A 17,542-nucleotide genomic window follows, 5' to 3' on the forward strand; every position below is an offset into this window, starting at 1 on the left:
GCAGTTTTGATCACTGAACGACAGGAAAGATAGAAAGAGGGCAGAGAAAATTTACTAGGATGTTGCCCAGACTTCAGGGACTGAGTTACAGGGAAAGGTTGAACAGGTTGGGACTTTAATGCCTGTTCCAGGCATTCCGTAGAAGAATGAGGGGAGATTTGATCGAGGTATTTAAAATTATGGGGGGAACAGACAGAGTGGATACGAGGAGGTTTTTTCCACTTAGATTGGGGTGGAGAGATAAATACTGAAAAGTTTAGGGGGAACATTAGGGGGAAGTTCTTCACTCAGAGGGTAGTGAAAGTGTGGAACGCGCTGCCATCTGATGTGAATGCAGGATTGATTGTGTGTTTTAAGAATAAATTTGACAGATACGTGGATGGGAGAGGCCTGGAGGGTTATGGAGTAGGAGCAGGTCAGTGGGATAATGGTCAGCACAGACTTGAAGGGCCAAATGGCCTGTAGCATTCTATCAAAAGGCTGCCTTTCTCCAGCAATGTTTCCTTCAACCAGGTTGCGTGCAGACTGCAGTGTTATACTCCTTTAGATTTAACAGGTCACTTTAATGCAGTGAAACGTGGTCATTCACAGCCAAAGTGTCATGATTTATTGTCAGGAGCGTATCACAAAATTTGTTGTTTCGTGTTGTGTGTGATGGGTGTAAAAACTGCCATAAAATACATTTCTGTACATTCACTATTCAAAACAAATTAGTGCATAGAAGAGAGACCAAGTGAGGCCGTGTCTGGGGGTTATTGTCCATTCAGAAATCTGATGGCAGAGGGGAAGAAGCCGTCCTTGGCTGCTGGGCGCTCCTGCACCTCCTTCCCAATGGTGGTAGAGTGAAGAGGGCACCTTGAGGATACAGGTTGCTTTCTTCAGACCCCACCTCGATGGGGTGAAGTCTGGTGCCCATGACGGCCGAGTTAATGACCCTCTGGAGATTTTTCCTGTCCTGTGCATTGGCATCTCTACCAAGCAGTGATGCCACTGGTCAGAACACTCTCCACTCGAAGTTGAGCCCTCTTGTTCTCGACTCTCCCACCGTGGGAAACAACTTTTCCACATCAACTGTCCAGGCCTTTCAACGTTCAAAATGCTTCTACAAGGTCCTCCTTCATTCTTCTGAACTCCTAATGAGTCCAGGCCAAGAGTCGTCAAACACTCCTCATACAATAACCCTTTCATTCCTGGAATCGTCCTTGTGAACCTCCTCTGAACCCTCTCCAACATCAGCCCATCCTTTCTTAAACAAGGAGCCCAAAACTGCTTACACTTCTCCACGTGAGGTCTCTCCAGGGCCTGATAAAGCCTCGACATCCCATCCCTGCCCTTAGATTCTATTCCGGTTGTAACGAACACCAGCATCACATTTCCCTTCTTCACCCCCGACTCAACCTGCAAGTTTCCCTCCAGCCCAAGGATCCCAGCTCCCTTCGCATCCAGGGATTTTCATTTTTCTCCCCATTTAGAAAACTGTCTGCCCAGTACTTTTTCTACTAATGTGCATGACCATCGACTCTCCATTTCATTTGCCACTTCTCCACACCCTTCTCCTCATCTGTCCAAATCCTGGAGCCTCCGTGTTTCCTCGACACGACCTGCTCCTCCACCAACCTTTGTATCATCAACAAACTTGGTCCCAAAGCCGTTCGTTACATAATCCAAATCATTAATATACAGTGTATAAAGAAATGGCCCCAACCCCGACCCCTGTGGACATCACCAGTTATTGGCACCAGCTCGAATATGAGCCCTGTATTCTGACCCCCTGCCAATCAGCTAACACTCCCCTACAACAGTACGTTTCCTGTTGAAACATGGATTACACAGCCTCACATGCGACACCTAGACCAAGTCCATCTGAAAATCCAAATGCACATCAACCACTGCCTCTCCCTTCTCCAGCCAGCTGGTCATTTCCTCAAAGAATTCCAGCAGTTTGGCCAGGTGAGGCTTTCATTTAAGGAGACCATGCTGCCTATCTTCCCATGCACCTCCCAGTTCTCCACAACCCCATCCTTTACCACCGATTCCAACATTTCCACATCGTTCCTGGGAAGTAAAAGGCAGTCAACACTTCATTCTCCAGCACCAGACCCAACCAGGCAGTGATGGAGAGAGAGGAGAGATATTTTCAGATCCCGCGATCATTGCAAATCCACGTATGCATTAATGACGCACTAACATGAACAGCAACTTGTAGTTTATTCCCGACAAACACTCCTTCCGTTGGCGGGTGTGAGACAGTGGCGGAGTCTCTCACCGCACAGCAAGAGGATGGGGAACACATCTGAGACTGCTGCCCTCTTGTAACGAACCTCTCAAGGGCTGGGGGGAGCTTTCAGCTGCTGACTGGTGCTGGTGTTAGTTAACCCCGTGGATTCCCTGGAGCGGGGAGGAGGGAGGGCGGGGGCAAGAACACCAGACAGGAAGGGGGAGGGGGAACAGGTCCAGCTGCTGAGGGAGCAGTGGGCACAATACAAGGCGAGGTTACCCCCATGGATGGAGAGGTAGGGAGTGGGTCCCCTTCTCCAGCCAGCACCCTGGGATGGGGGAGAGGGAAGGCCTGTGAGAGGGAGCCTCCTTACGTCTCCCCTCACTCCTCCCTCTCATCCCACATCTCCCCCTACCCACTCCACTCCTCCCTGCTTGCCCAGGCTCAAAGCAGCAGCCCAGGGCTAGTTGGCCCTTTTTCTTCTTCCCCCTCCCTCTCTCCCTCCTCTAATTCCCTCCTCTTCACCTCATTCCCTCTCACTCCCTCTCCCCCCAGATCAGCATTGCTGGTGAGTAGTGGGTCCCTCTCCCCCTCAGAGCAGCATAGCCAGTGAGTAGTGGGCGCGCAGCCACTTGCGGACGGGCTTGTTGACACGGCCAATCATGGGCAGGTGCTGTCCATAGCGGGAGGCCATGGTGGGGCCACGGTATACGGGGAATGAGGTGCGGAAGAGGCGGCCCCGCACCCTGCGGCCCGTCTGGCGGCCCTCGATCAGGAAGGAGGGGTGCCCGCCCCGGCCAGCCATGCGGGGCCTCTGGAAGGCCTCCCTCACCCCCAGCGAACCGAGGCGCTGCGAGGGTCGGGCTGCCACCGGTTTGGGGGCCAGGCTGGGCCGGGGGAGGGGGGCTCGTGGCCCGGGGGCGTCTGCGGCTGGGCTGCCCTCCCGCCGGGGGCTGGGGGCCAGGCTGAGTGTGAGCTGGGGCATCTTGCGGCCTTGCTCAGAGGGGGGGCTGGGCCCAAGCGGGGGAGCCTTGACGGCAGGGGGGGCCGAGGGGGGTGGCCCAGCGGGCGTACCCAGGCGCAGAGTGAGGCTGTCGCCGAAGAATGAATAAAGGTGGCGGTAGAGGCGGGGGAGGGGTAAGGGGGGCAGAGGCGGACCGTCAAATGGGACCCCCGGGCCGCCCTGCAGCAGGTGACTGCCAATGCCCAGGCCTTCAGCCGGGACATCCCGGGGGGGGCTGCCTGCTGGGGAGCATGGGTCAAGGACCCCCACGTCCGCCGGCCCCTCCAGGCACGCCCTGGTCTTCAACAGCTTCTCCACTGCCACCTGGGGTGGGGGTGAACGGGGGGTAGAAGGGGGAAGGAGAAAGGGGAAGATAGGGAGGGTAGGAGAGAAGGGGAGGTAGGAGGGGGAAAAGGAGAGAGGGGAAAGGAGAGAAGGAAGAAGAGAGGAGGGGAGGAGAAAGAGGAGGGGAGGAGAAAGAGGAGGGGAGGAGAAAGAGGAGGGGAGGAGAAAGAGGAGGGGAGGAGAAAGAGGAGGGGAGGAGAAAGAGGAGGGGAGGAGAAAGAGGAGGGGAGGAGAGAGAGGAGTGGAGGGGGAGGGGAAAGAGGGGGAGGTTGGTCAGCATAGAGGGAGCAGACCCTTGGCACAGCCCCCAGGTAAGGTAGGCTCCAGGATTGACCACAAACCTCTGCGAACTCTATCCCCCCAACCCCCGATGCGCTCTGACCCCAACCCCTAGGCCCTCTGACCCACCATCACCCTCCCAAACACCCCAGCCCAACGGATGCGGTGGAGACACTCACCAGGATGGCGCCATAAACCTTGTGACCATCGGCTTTGACCTGAGCGTTGGAGACGGATGTGTCGTCTAGAACAGTCTGCAGGTTGGGCCAGTACGTGGCCAGTTGGGGATAGAGGACACTCTCCACGGCCTGTGGTCACAGGGCAAGGGTCAGTGGGGGTCAATGGGAAATGGGTCAATGGAGGGAGGGGGCGTGGGCCGGTGGGCACAGGGAGCATGAGGGTCTGCGGGGGAGGTGGGTCAATGTGGATCCTGCAAAGGAAGCAGAATCAGGAGGGAGGGTGGGTGGAAGATGGGAGGAGGGAGGGGAGGAGGGAAGATGGGTAGGCAGCCCGGAGGTAGAGGGAGAAAGAGAGGGGATGTCCGGAGGAAGGGTGAGGAGACGAGGCAGATCGGGCACCTTACCTTCCAGCCCAGAGCATGCAGACCCACCAGAGCTCCATAGTGGGAGCACAGGGGTCGGACAGGGTCAATCAGCACCTTTTGCAGGGTGAGCAGGGTCTGGGGGTACAGACCACTCACCAGGTCCCTGTGCCACCTGCAACACACAACCAGGTCAGCTGGTCACCGCATCCCACACCAGGAATCACCGTAACCGTACACAGGGGAGCAGTGGGGAGGGGGGGAGATGGGGAGTGGAGGAAGGAGAAGGAGGGAGGGAGATGGGGTGGAAAGGAGGGAGGTGAGGGGGAAGGAGGAAGGTGAGGGGGAAGGAGGGAGATGAGGGGGAAGGAGGGAGGGAGTGGGAGAGGGATAGTAAGAGAGGGGTTTGGTGAGGGAGGGAGTCAGTAGAGGGAGGGGGATAGTGAGAGGAGGGGGTAGAGGGATGGGTGAGAGGGCGTGGGAGAGGGAGGTGTGGGAGGGAGGGCAATGGTGAGGGATGGAGGGGTAAGGAAGGAGTGAGGGGAAGGAGTGAGGGGGGTAGGAAGGAGGAGTGAGGGATTGGTGTGGGGGAAGCCCGTAGGTGGGGGGAGGGAGGAGTGAAGGGGAATCCCATGGGTGGGGGAGGAAGGAGCGACAGGGAAGGAGGGATGGTGGGGAAGGAGAGATGGTAAGGGGGAGGCCTGTGGGTGGGATAGGGAGGGGGAGGGAGAACTGACCAGAATATGTGGCTGAGCAGGAGGGCTGCGTAGTCACGCAGGGTCCAGTGGTCATTGAGGGGGTTGATGGAAGCTGCAAGTGGCTCTAGGATGCAGTACATGAGGCTGGAGAGGAGGCTGCGCAGGTAGGAGCCCAGGTACAAGTATGGGTTGCGGATCAGGCTCTTCACGATGTGCAGCAGGCGGCTCAGCTGCTCCAGGTCATGGCTCACTGACTTCACCTGTGGGTGAGCACGGCCAGAGGATCACACAGCCTGTCATCCACACTCCCCCACCCCTCAGGCACCTGGCACAGGGACAGGCTCTTTAGCCCAGTCTCTATGTGCACTGACCCCAACCTCTCACCCCACTATCTCATGTTACGGGAAGAGGAGGGCATCACGAGGATGGGGGTGGGATTGGGAGGAGCGGATCCCAGGAAGGGGGGTTGGGTAGGTTGGACATGTCCTAGGGAGAGATTGGGAGGGGGCCCCAGGAAGGGGAGGGGTCAGGCAGAACCACACCTACCCCACTGACCACGTACACAAAGTAGGGCAGCAAGGCCGCGATCTTCGAGTTCGACTGGAGATCCTGCAGAGCGACCTGGGCAGGGGGAGATCAAGAGGGACAGTAACTTAGCCCCTCGCACAGGGTGAAGCTCCCTCCACACCATCCCATCACACACTCCCGGGATCAGACACAGTGAAGCTCCCTCTGTTCCGTCCCATCACACATTCCCGGGGCCAGACACAGAGTGAAGCTCCCTCCGCACTGTCCCATCACACACTCCCGGGGTCAGACACAGAATGAAGTCGTGCTCTACATCATTGGAGGACAGAGAATAATGATCAAGTTAAATAGCTGAAAGAGAATGTGAATCGAAAGGTTTGGTGTGAGCTGTGTGGGAGTTGCTGAGCAGAGGTAGGTTCAGAATGAGTTTGCTGTTTGTGCCTTTGTTCCAACCTTACACTTTGACTCATTTAAGGACTCTTAATTTGCACACAATTTATTACGGAATATTTATTTTCCTTACTGCAGCTTGTTTGCACCACCTCCCTCTCTTCTGTATGTTTCTTTTTTTGAGTAGTTTATTTGCACTCCCGAGAAGTGGAAATTCTGCCTGGACAGCAGGAAAGAGAATCTCAGGATTGTATATGATCTCGTGTATGTTCTCTGACAATTAAACTGGACTTTGGGCTTTCAGTGATGAGCTGGCATTTTGCCAGTGTGGATTTACTCCACGCTGGATCGGTAATTTCACTGCTGGCTCCCCAAGGACTTGATGCAGTTATTGGCAGAGATAATCGTGTCTTGATTGGTTCAGGTGGTGCCGTGGAGAGCATTCTGAACAGTTTCATCACTGTCTGGTACGGAGGTGCCAATGCACAGGACAGGAACAGACTGCAGAGGGTTGTGAACTTGGCGTGCGATATCATGGGCACCAGACTCCACTCCATCAAGGACATCTGCATGAGATGGTGTCTAAGAAAATGCAGCCTCAATCCTCAAGGACCCCTCCCCCAGCACCAGGCCATGTCCTCTTCACTCTGCTACCTTCGGGAAGGAGGACCAGGAGCCTGAAGACCAGCACCCAGCGGCACAAGGACAGCTTCTTCCCCTCCACCGTCAGATTCCTGAACAGACAATGAACCTATGGACATTATGAACCTATTGTTTGGGCACCTGCCGACATTTTGCTCAAACCTTGATGAAGGGCTCAAGCCCGAAATGGCAGTTGTCTTTGCTGTGTAGAGAACGCTGTCAGACCTGCTGAGTTCCTCCACATTTTGTGTGTTTTTACTTTAACCGCAGGGTCTGCAGACTTTCCTGTTTTACTTACTGAAGCACCATCAACTATCACTAAATGAGGTCGTGAAACTGATGGGCTCTTATTGATTATCAACCGGAGCAGCTGCCAGTCTCATCGACTGATCCTGGCAGGGAGAGTGGGAAGCAGACCAAGGGGTAATGGGTAGGATGGGTCTTGGCAGTTGCCAGTCACAGTTTACCATGTTCACCCCTAGACACATCTTTTTGCACTAATTTTTTTTTTAATCTTGTATTTACAGATTTGTAGCAGTTTTGCACACTTCATGACACGCACTCATGACAATAAATCTGACCGTGTATGCAGTCTGAACTAGTCTTAGAACATAGAGCACTACAGCACAGAACAGGCCCTTCGCCCCTCGATGTGGTGCTGACCCATATATTCCTTAACAAAAACTACACCTTCCCTACCCTGCAACCCTTTATTCTTCTTCCATCCATGTGCCAAAGAGTCTCTTAAATGCCCTTAATGTTCCAGCCTCCACCACCACCCCCCGGCAAGCCATTCCAGGCCCCCACAACTCTGTAAAAAAAAACTTCCCCCTGACGTCTCCCCTAAACTTCCCTCCCTTCACTTTGTACACGCATCCTCTGGTGTTTGCTGTTCCCGCCCTGGGAAACAGGCGCTGGCTGTGCACCCTATCTACGGCTCTCAGAATCTTGTAGACCTCTTATCAAATCTTCCCTCATCCTTCTTCGCTCCAAAGAGAAAAATCCCAGCTCTTCTAACCTTGCCTCATGAGACTTGTTTCCCAATCCAGGCAACATTCTGGAGTCTGACATTGGTGGTGGGTAAATTCATGGAGAGTGTTCTTAGGGATGGAATACACAATTATTTGGATAACCAGGGACATTAGGAGTAATCAACACGGTTTTGTACGTGGTAGATCATGTTTAACCAATCTTATTGAATTTTTCAAGGGGGTTACAAAGAAGGTTGATGAGGGAAAGACTGTGGATGTTGACTATATGGACTTTAGTAAGCCCTTTGACAAAGTTCCACATAAGAGGTTAGTTAGGAAGGTTCAATCATTAGGAATTAATGTTGAAGCAGTGAGATGGATTCAACAGTGATTGGATGGGAGATGCCAGAGTCGTGGGGGAAAATTGTCGAATTGGAGGCCGGTGACAAGTGGATTTGCCTCAGGGATCAGTACTGGGTCCATTGTTGTTTGTCACATATATTAATGATCTGGATAGGGGGGTAAATTGGATTAGTAAGTATGCAAATACAAAGATTGGTGGTGCGGTGGACAGCGAGGAAGGTTTTCAAAGCCTGGTGTGTTAGGCCAGTTAGGAGAGTGGGCTGAAAGATGGAGTTTAATACTGATAAATGTGAGGTGCTACATATTGGTGGGACTAATAAACAAAGGTCATATCGTTAAATGGGAGATCATCGAGGAGTGCAGTAGAACAAAGGGATTTAGGAATTCTGGAACATGATTCCCTGAAAGTGGAGTTGTGTGTGGATAGGGTGGTTAAGAAAGTTTTTGGTACGTTGGCCCTTATTAATCAGTGTTGAGTACACGAGTTGGAAAGTCATGAAGTTGCATAAGGCATTAGTGAGGACAAATTTGGAACAGCGGGTGCACCTCTGGCCGAAGTGGTAGATGCGAGTTCAATTTTAATATTTAAGGAAAAGTTGGATAGATATATGGATGAGAGAGGTGTGGAGGGTTATGGGCTGGGTCCGGGTCAATGGGAGAAGGGCTGAACTGGCCTGTTTCTGAGCTGAAATTGTTATAGGGTTATATAAACCTCCTCAGCACTCTTCCACATCCTTCCTGTAATGAGGTGACCAGAACTGAACACAATACTCCAAGTGGGGTCTCACCAGAGATTTGTAGAGTTGCCAGATGACCACTCGACTCCTGAACTCAATCCCCCGACTAATGAAGCCCAGTGTCCCATCGACCTTCTTAACTATCCTAACAACCTGGGCGGCAACCTTGAGGGATGTATGGATTTGGACCCCAAGGTCCCTCTGCTCATGACGCTTGGATTGTGAGATTAATTTAATGAGGGTCTGGGACATGGTCACACCCGTTCCAGTGACGTGGGTCTCCCCTCCACCCCTCACCTTCATCAGTTGCCTATCATCACCGAGCACTGCCCTAGTAACCTGTTGGTAGTACCGCATCAGGTCGTCGGAGAGGGTGGACACGCCGGCAGGCACTGTGGTGGAGAGAGCATGGGAGACTGAGTGATCATTGAGTGTACAATCTGGCAAGCCAGCCCCTCCCCCAGATCTCCCCCAAACCCTGCCCACAGCCCCTCCCCCAGATCTCCCCCCCATCCACCCTGCCCAGAGCCCCTCCCCCAGATCTCCCCCCCATCCACCCTGCCCACAGCCACTCCCCCAGATCTCTCCCCCCATCCACCCACAACTCCTCTCCCAGATCTCTTCCCCCCTGCCCAAAGCCCCCTCCCCAGATACTGATCCATTTCCTTCACCCCGGATCCCCCAGAATCCACTCCGTGGCAGGCAACGAGCAACCTGGCCCGACAATTTGGTGTGTGGAAATGCGGCCTGCTGATGTAGGGGAGAGGGAAACGCGGCCCTGCAGTACTTGGGCTGGGGGAGGGGGGGGCAAGAATCGATGGGAAATACTCACCCCCTCCCTGAGCCTCCTCGTTTCCTTTCCCATCCAAGTACGAGACCTGAACTTGAGGTACAAACGCAGAGATGGGATTCACTTCACTCCCCCTAATCCCCGTCACTCATCCCATGGTCTCCCCATCCCTCACCCCTCCACCTACTCCTCCTCTCACCGTCTCCCACCCCTCAGTTCCACCCTCCACCTCAGTTCCACCCTCCACCTCAGTTCCACCCTCCACCTCAGTTCCACCCTCCACCTCAGTTCCACCCTCCACCTCAGTTCCACCCTCCACCTCAGTTCCACCCTCCACCTCAGTTCCACCCTCCACCTCAGTTCCACCCTCCACCTCAGTTCCACCCTCCACCTCAGTTCCACCCTCCACCTCAGTTCCACCCTCCACCCCGTTCCACCCTCCACCCCGTTCCACCCTCCACCCCGTTCCACCCTCCACCCCGTTCCACCCTCCACCCCGTTCCACCCTCCACCCCAGTCCACCCTCCACCCCAGTCCACCCTCCACCCCAGTCCACCCCACCCTCTACCCCACCCTCCTCCCCTCTACCCCACCCTCCTCCCCTCTTGCTCATCACTACCCCTCCTCTACCCCCATCTCCAGTCTCTCCCCAAGCCCCCCTTCCCACCTTCTTCTCCCTTCCACCTCCTCTCAACCCCCCCCCCCACCCTACCCCGAACAATGGTCTCGCTGCCACCCTTCGGGATGCTCGTCGCCAGCGCCAGCTCCACTAGGTTCACCTCCCGCTCCTCGGGTACCAGCAGCTCCCCGTCCCTCACCGGACGGAACGAGGTGGGGTCCACGGCCCCATGGCCACACACTGGCTGGGGGGGTGGTGGAGGGAGGTTAGTAATGGGGGGATGCGACAGGGAGCGGAGATGGTGGAGCGGGCGGAGAGGGGAGTGGGGGGTGCATTCCCATGGGTGGGGGAAGGGGTCCCACGGGTGGGGGAAGGGGTCCCACGGGTGGGGGAAGGGGTCCCACGGGTGGGGGAAGGGGTCCCACGGGTGGGGGAAGGGGTCCCACGGGTGGGGGAAGGGGTCCCACGGGTGGGGGAAGGGGTCCCACGGGTGGGGGAAGGGGTCCCACGGGTGGGGGAAGGGGTCCCACGGGTGGGGGAAGGGGTCCCACGGGTGGGGGAAGGGGTCCCACGGGTGGGGGAAGGGGTCCCACGGGTGGGGGAAGGGGTCCCACGGGTGGGGGAAGGGGTCCCACGGGTGGGGGAAGGGGTCCCACGGGTGGGGGAAGGGGTCCCACGGGTGGGGGAAGGGGTCCCACGGGTGGGGGAAGGGGTCCCACGGGTGGGGGAAGGGGTCCCACGGGTGGGGGAAGGGGTCCCACGGGTGGGGGAAGGGGTCCCACGGGTGGGGGAAGGGGTCCCACGGGTGGGGGAAGGGGTCCCACGGGTGGGGGAAGGGGTCCCACGGGTGGGGGAAGGGGTCCCACGGGTGGGGGAAGGGGTCCCACGGGTGGGGGAAGGGGTCCCACGGGTGGGGGAAGGGGTCCCACGGGTGGGGGAAGGGGTCCCACGGGTGGGGGAAGGGGTCCCACGGGTGGGGGAAGGGGTCCCACGGGTGGGGGAAGGGGCCCTACGGGAGGGGGAGAGGGGAAAGGGGCCCTACGGGAGGGGGAGAGGGGAAAGGGGCCCTACGGGAGGGGGAGAGGGGAAAGGGGCCCTACGGGAGGGGGAGAGGGGAAAGGGGCCCTACGGGAGGGGGAGAGGGGCCCTACGGGAGGGGGAGAGGGGAAAGGGGCCCTACGGGAGGGGGAGAGGGGAAGGGGGCCCTACGGGAGGGGGAGAGGGGAAGGGGGCCCTACGGTAGGGGGAGAGGGGAAGGGGGCCCTACGGGAGGGGGAGAGGGGAAAGGGGCCCTACGGGAGGGGGAGAGGGGAAAGGGGCCCTACGGGCGGGGGAGAGGGGAAAGGGGCCCTACGGGAGGGGGAGAGGGGAAAGGGGCCCTACGGGAGGGGGAGAGGGGAAAGGGGCCCTACGGGAGGGGGAGAGGGGAAAGGGGCCCTACGGGAGGGGGAGAGGGGAAAGGGGCCCTACGGGAGGGGGAGAGGGGAAAGGAGCCCTACGGGAGGGGGAGAGGGGAAAGGAGCCCTACGGGAGGGGGAGAGGGGAAAGGGGCTCTACGGGAGGGGGAGAGGGGGGAAGGAGTCCCACGGGAGGAGGAAGGGGAGGGACCCTCTCCTCACCTCGACGTTGGCCCACCGTAGGGCCCGGTTGAAGTCCTCAGTACTGAGTCTCCTCCTTGGCGTGTGCTTCAGGAACTGGGCGCTAGTCTGTGGATGGGAGAAAATGGGAATGAGGGAGCTACAGAAGGGGCCACCCCTCCCACTCCCCTCTTCCTCCCATCACACTCCCCCAACCCCTCCTCCTCTTTGTGTCTTCACTCCGCCCTTTCCCCTCAGATCGGGGATATTTTCCCCCCTTCGCTCTCACCTTTCCCCTCCCTCCAGACGGGGGTGGGGGGGGAGGGTGTAACTACCCCCGACTCACCCTCCCCTCAGTTGGGTGTAACCCCCTCTACCCCCCCTCAGTCAGCTGTAACTTCTCCCTCCCCTCCCCTGATGGGGGCATCCACTCCCCTGATGAGGATATTTTCCCTTCTACTGCAGCTCACCCTCCCCTCAGACTGGGATAACCTTCCCCCCCGGATTCCATCCCCTCAATCAGGGGTAACCCCCCACCCCTCAGTCAGAGCATAACCTCTCCCTCCCCTCCCCCTCCCAGAGGGGGGCTGCCTCTCACCTGCACCATCTCCCTCAGCCGGTAACACACGTCCTCCGCCAGCAGCGCCGCCACCTCATCGCCGAGTTCCAGCCCCACGGTCTCTGCCATCAGCTTCACTGCGTCCCGGGGAACCTCGGCGAACCTCCGCTCCTCCCGGTCTGCCATGCTGCCCTATCAACCACCTCAACAACCAATCACTCCCTCAACAACCACATATCCCGCCTCCAACCAGCTGGTGTCCCCACTAATTACCAAATAACCAAGCTTCTGCTATCTGGTTACCAACTCCCAACTATTAATCAGGAACCTTTTACTAACTAGTTTCCATCCCTCAGTAGCTGGTAATAACCAATTCCTCACAAGTTAACACCAGTTATCAACTCTTGATCATGAACTAATTAGTTTCTATCCTTCAGTGGCCAGTTACAACCAATCCCTGCCTAGTTTCCAACTTTTTTGTACAAGTTAACACTGCTTACCAACTGCCTCTGACTAACTAGTAACCAGGAACCCTTTACTAACTAGTGTCTCCTTTTCAGTAGCTGGTTATAACCAATTTCTAACTGGCATCCACCAGTAAACACTAGTAAACACTGGTTACCAACTAGTAACAAGAAAACCTTTACTAACTAGTTTCTCCATCTCAACAGCTGGTTATAACAGTTATAACTGGTTTCACCCTAGTTTACAACTAGTTAACACTGGTTAGGAACTAGTAAACACTGGTTACCAACCAGGAACCCTTTACTAGCTAGTTTATCCCTCTCAATAGCTGGTTACAACCAATTCCTAACTGGTTTCACCCTAGTTTACAACTAGTTCGCACTGGTTGCCAACTAGTTAGAACTGCCCCCAAGTTAACTAGTTATAACCAATCTTCCACTAGTTAGTTATTAACACTAGTTCTGCCCTTTCACTAACTAGTTTAACCAAACCTGCAATGACACAAGTGGCTGCCGGGGGCCTAATAACCGCCGCAACTCCCAGACCTCCCAGTTACTCGTTAACCCACCTCTCTCGGTCCCCACCGCGGGGAAGGTGGCTGCTTCCGGTTACTCATCCAGCCAATCACCACGCAGCTGCCGGCGCGGGCGGGATTTCAGTGCGGCGCTCTGATTGGCCGGGAACGTCAGCCGTTTAACGTCACGTGTGGCGGGACCTAAAACCGGAGCGGTCACGTGGAGGATAGCGATTAAAAAGGGCTGCGTCGAGAGAGAGAGAGAGAGAGAGAGAGAGAAAAAAAGAAAGAAAGAAAGAAAAGAGGAAGGGTGTGCAGATATAACAGTTCATGAAACACAATGATGTGGCAAATTCCTGTTTTCCGTGTGTGTTCACCAATGAGGGGGGGGAGAGGGGGAGGGAGGGGGGGGGGAGGGGGAGGGGGAGGGAGGGGGAGAGGGAGGGGAGGGGGACGCAAAAATAAAAGGCCTCCTTTCAACCCCCCCTCACTCCCCCAAGCCTGTTCCTCAATCCAATTGTGGCTTCTGGGCATCTGTGACATTTAACGCCATTTCCACAGCGCATTTTGACACTGACTTTTCTAACGGACTCACCGAAGGAGGTTGTTTAGCCCCTCTGTAGCTGTTTACTAGGCCTAGGAGCCTGTGTGCTCCAGTGATGCATTCTAACGGACTCACCGAAGGAGGTTGTTTAGCCCCTCTGTAGCTGTTTACTAGGCCTAGGAGCCTGTGTGCTCCAGTGATGCAATCTGTTGCATGTGGTACTTATACAGCAGTGCAGGCAGTGGGCTATGCTGAGGTTGTGAGTTCAAACCTCACCTGGAGCACAGCTTTTACATGACAAAGCAGGATGATACTGCTGGAAGGAAAACACTGAGTCATTTAATGCATTGAGGACCAAATTTTCACTCCGTCTACATGGGGTGGTGCCTCAGGAAAGCAACCTCTCGGAGGAGTCACGTGATGGAGTAGTGGTCGGTCAGGGAATTCCAGCCCTCTCCCGAAAAGTTTTTAAAAAATGCACAAAACACAAAGGTACAAGATTAAAATTTAAAACAAAGTTAAAATAAAGGTGAGAAGAAAATGGCAGCGAAGAGAGAAAAGTCGAAAACAACGGGAAGAAGAGAAGAAGAAAGAATGTCGGAAGAAGAAGGTAAAGGCCTTACCTGTCCGAGGAGGCCCGACGCGGAGAGAGAAGCCCGCTCTCTCAGGTCAATGGAAGTCCCGGGCTCGGGACTACAAAAATGGCTCGCAGAGCCGAGTAAAAGTGCGCAACCGCGCATGCAAAAAAACACACTGACGGGAGGGGGGAGCAGCTGCGGAGTCAATCTCCACAGCTGAGAGAGACACCTGCATCACAGCAGCAGGTGCAGAATACAGAAAATAACGACAACAAGAAAGAAGAGGGTAAAAAGAAAACAAGGAAACAACAGATGGTCAACCCAGAGGAAGAAGAACAGAAAGAAATGGAAGAAGAGAAAGGCAAGACAATGGATGTATCTTTTTTTAAAGAATATATGGAATCAGTGAAAGAATGGCAATTACAAGAATTTAATGAGAAAAAGAAGAATTAAGAATGCAGAAGAAAAAATGAATAAAATAGAAATGGTCATATCAGAGATAGGAAAAAGAGTGGAAAATGTGGAAGAACGAGAAATAATCGTAGAAATGGAAGTAGAGGACTTAAAAGAGAAATTAGAAGAATCTAATAAAAAAGTTAAAGAGGCACATGAGCTGTTAGCTCAGAAGATAGATATAATGGAAAACTATAATAGAAAAAATAATATAAAGATAGTGGGCCTTAAGGAAGATGAAGAAGGCAAGATTATGAGAAAATTTATAAAAGATTGGATCCACAGGTCCTAGGAAGACCAGAATTACAAGAAGAAATGGAAATAGAGAGGGCACATAGAACATTAGCCCCGAAACCACAACTGCAGCAAAAACCAAGATACATTTTAGTAAAATTCTTAAGATATACAACAAGAGAAAATATATTGGAGAAAGCAATGAAGAAAATAAGAGAAGACAAAAAGCCACTGGAATACAAAGGTCAACATTTTTTCTTCTATCCAGACATAAGTTTTGAACTCCTGAAGAAGAGGAAGGAGTTCAATACAGCAAAAACGATCTTATGGAAAAAAGGATATAAATGTATGTTAAAGTACCCAGCGGTACTAAAAATAGTTATTCCAGGGCAACAAAACAGACTATTCTCGGATCCAGAGGAAGCACGAAAATTTGCAGAACAACTACAAAATAAGCAGAGAGACGAAGACATGTAATGAGAGTAAAAATGACCATGAACTATATGTATGTGTGTATATGGGTATATGTGTGTGTGTGTGTATACATGAATGTATCCGTATTTAGAGGAAAATGTATAGAGTATAGATAAGAATTAATAAGGGAGGGAAAGGGAATAGAGGGAATAAGTGACCTTTGTTACATATGAAAATTGAAATCTTTTCCGGGGGGGGGGCTGGGTGGGGAGGAGTTACAGTCAGTGCAAAATCAGTTGACGTTTGCGAGTGAATTCGCAAATCCAAGTGGAGAGGGGAGATGTGGTTGCCCGACAAGGGATAAAGGGCAACTCAGGAGGGGGAGGGGAGAATGGGGTTAAAGAAGTTTTAAATAGGAGAATAAGGAAAATGTTTGATGTTATAGAAATGTTGTCTTATAAAGTGTTCAAAACAAGAAAGCAGAAATGGATAAGAAGGAAAGGTGATGATGGAGAAACGGAAAGGGAAGATAAACAAAGTATGAAATGGCTACGCTGAACTATATGACTTTAAATATTAATGGAATACATAACCAAATCAAAAGGAAGAAACAGCTAAATTTACTGAAAAAAGAAAAAATTGATATAGCATTTGTGCAAGAAACACATTTAACTGAATTGGAGCACAAGAAATTAAAGAGAGATTGGGTAGGACATGTAACAGCAGCGTCGTATAATTCAAAAGCAAGAGGAGTAGCTATATTAATTAGTAAAAATGTGCCAATTAAAATAGAAGAGGAAATAATAGATCCAGCAGGGAGATATGTAATGATAAAATGTCAGATATATTCGGAGTTTTGGAATCTACTCAATGTATATTCACCTAATGAAGAAGATCAAAAGTTTATGCAAGATATTTTTTTGAAGATAGCAGATACGCAAGGGAACATATTAATAGGAGGGGATTTCAACCTGAATTTGGATTCAAATATGGACAAAACTGGGAAAAAAATTAACAGAAAGAACAAAGTAACCAAATTTATAATTAAATCGATGGAAGAAATGCAACTTTTGGATATATGGAGGAAACAACACCCAAAGGAAAAGGAATATTCATATTACTCGGCTAGACATAAAACATACTCAAGAATAGACCTATTTTTGTTATCAGCTCGTATGCAAGATAGAGTAAGAAAAACAGAATATAAAGTTAGAATATTATCGGACCATTCACCCTTAATATTGACAATAAAGTTAGAGGACATCCCTCCAAGAATGTATAGATGGAGATTAAACTCCATGTTACTCAAAAGGCAGGATTTTAGAGAATTAATTGAAAGACAAATTAAAATGTATTTTGAAATAAATACGGAATCAGTGAAAGATAAGTTTATACTATGGGATGCAATGAAAGCGTTCATTAGAGGGCAAATAATAAGTTATGTAACCAAGATGAAGAAGGAGTATAATCAGGAAACAGAGCAGTTGGAAAGGGAAATAGTAAATATAGAAAAAGAATTAGCAATGAAGGAAGATACAACTAAAAGAAGAGAATTGGCAGATAAAAAAATAAAATATGAAACACTACAAACATATAAGGTGGAGAAGAATATAATGAAGACAAAACAGAAATATTATGAACTAGGAGAAAAAACTTCACAAAATTCTAGCATGGCAGCTTAAGACAGAACAAACTAAGAGAATGGTATTGGCATCAAGGAAAAAAGACAAACAAATCACATATAATCCAACGGAGATCAAGGAAAACTTTAGAGAATTCTATGAACAATTATACCAAACTGAAAACGAAGGGAAAGAAGGGAAAATAGATGAATTTCTAACTAAAATTGAACTACCAAAATTACAAATAGAGGAACAAAATAAATTAACAGAACCATTTGAAATAGTAGAAATACAAGAGATAATAAAAAAATTACCAAATAATAAAACACCAGGAGAGGATGGATTCCCAATAGAATTCTATAAAACATTTAAAGATTATTAATTCCTCCCCTCATGGAAGTAATCAACCAGATTGATAAAACACAAAGCTTACCAGATTCATGCAAAACAGCAATAAT

General features: G+C 52.0%; 1 protein-coding gene across 4 annotated transcripts; it reads right to left on the reverse strand.

Moving 5' to 3' along the window:
* Window positions 1-2,189: 2,189 nt before the first annotated feature.
* On the reverse strand, window positions 2,190-13,434 carry taf6l (TAF6-like RNA polymerase II, p300/CBP-associated factor (PCAF)-associated factor). 4 transcript variants are annotated; one of them, XM_069894178.1, is made up of 10 exons: window positions 13,294-13,434; window positions 11,744-11,830; window positions 10,218-10,368; window positions 9,548-9,598; window positions 9,013-9,107; window positions 5,631-5,705; window positions 5,124-5,344; window positions 4,429-4,561; window positions 4,025-4,153; window positions 2,190-3,545 (listed from the first exon to the last, which is right to left on the reverse strand). In XM_069894178.1, exons 1-10 carry the CDS (start codon window positions 13,339-13,341, stop codon window positions 2,811-2,813), a joined length of 1,725 nt encoding a protein of 574 aa, XP_069750279.1. In that variant the 5' UTR covers window positions 13,342-13,434; the 3' UTR covers window positions 2,190-2,810. The 4 variants fall into 4 exon arrangements, with proteins under 4 accessions (XP_069750279.1, XP_069750278.1, XP_069750280.1 ...); XM_069894177.1 differs by having other exon boundaries at window positions 12,300-13,346; XM_069894179.1 differs by lacking the exon at window positions 10,218-10,368 and having other exon boundaries at window positions 9,548-9,593; window positions 12,300-13,349.
* Window positions 13,435-17,542: the final 4,108 nt, after the last annotated feature.

The sequence above is a fragment of the Narcine bancroftii genome, chromosome 8, assembly GCF_036971445.1.
Source record: "Narcine bancroftii isolate sNarBan1 chromosome 8, sNarBan1.hap1, whole genome shotgun sequence".
NCBI lineage: Eukaryota > Metazoa > Chordata > Chondrichthyes > Torpediniformes > Narcinidae > Narcine > Narcine bancroftii.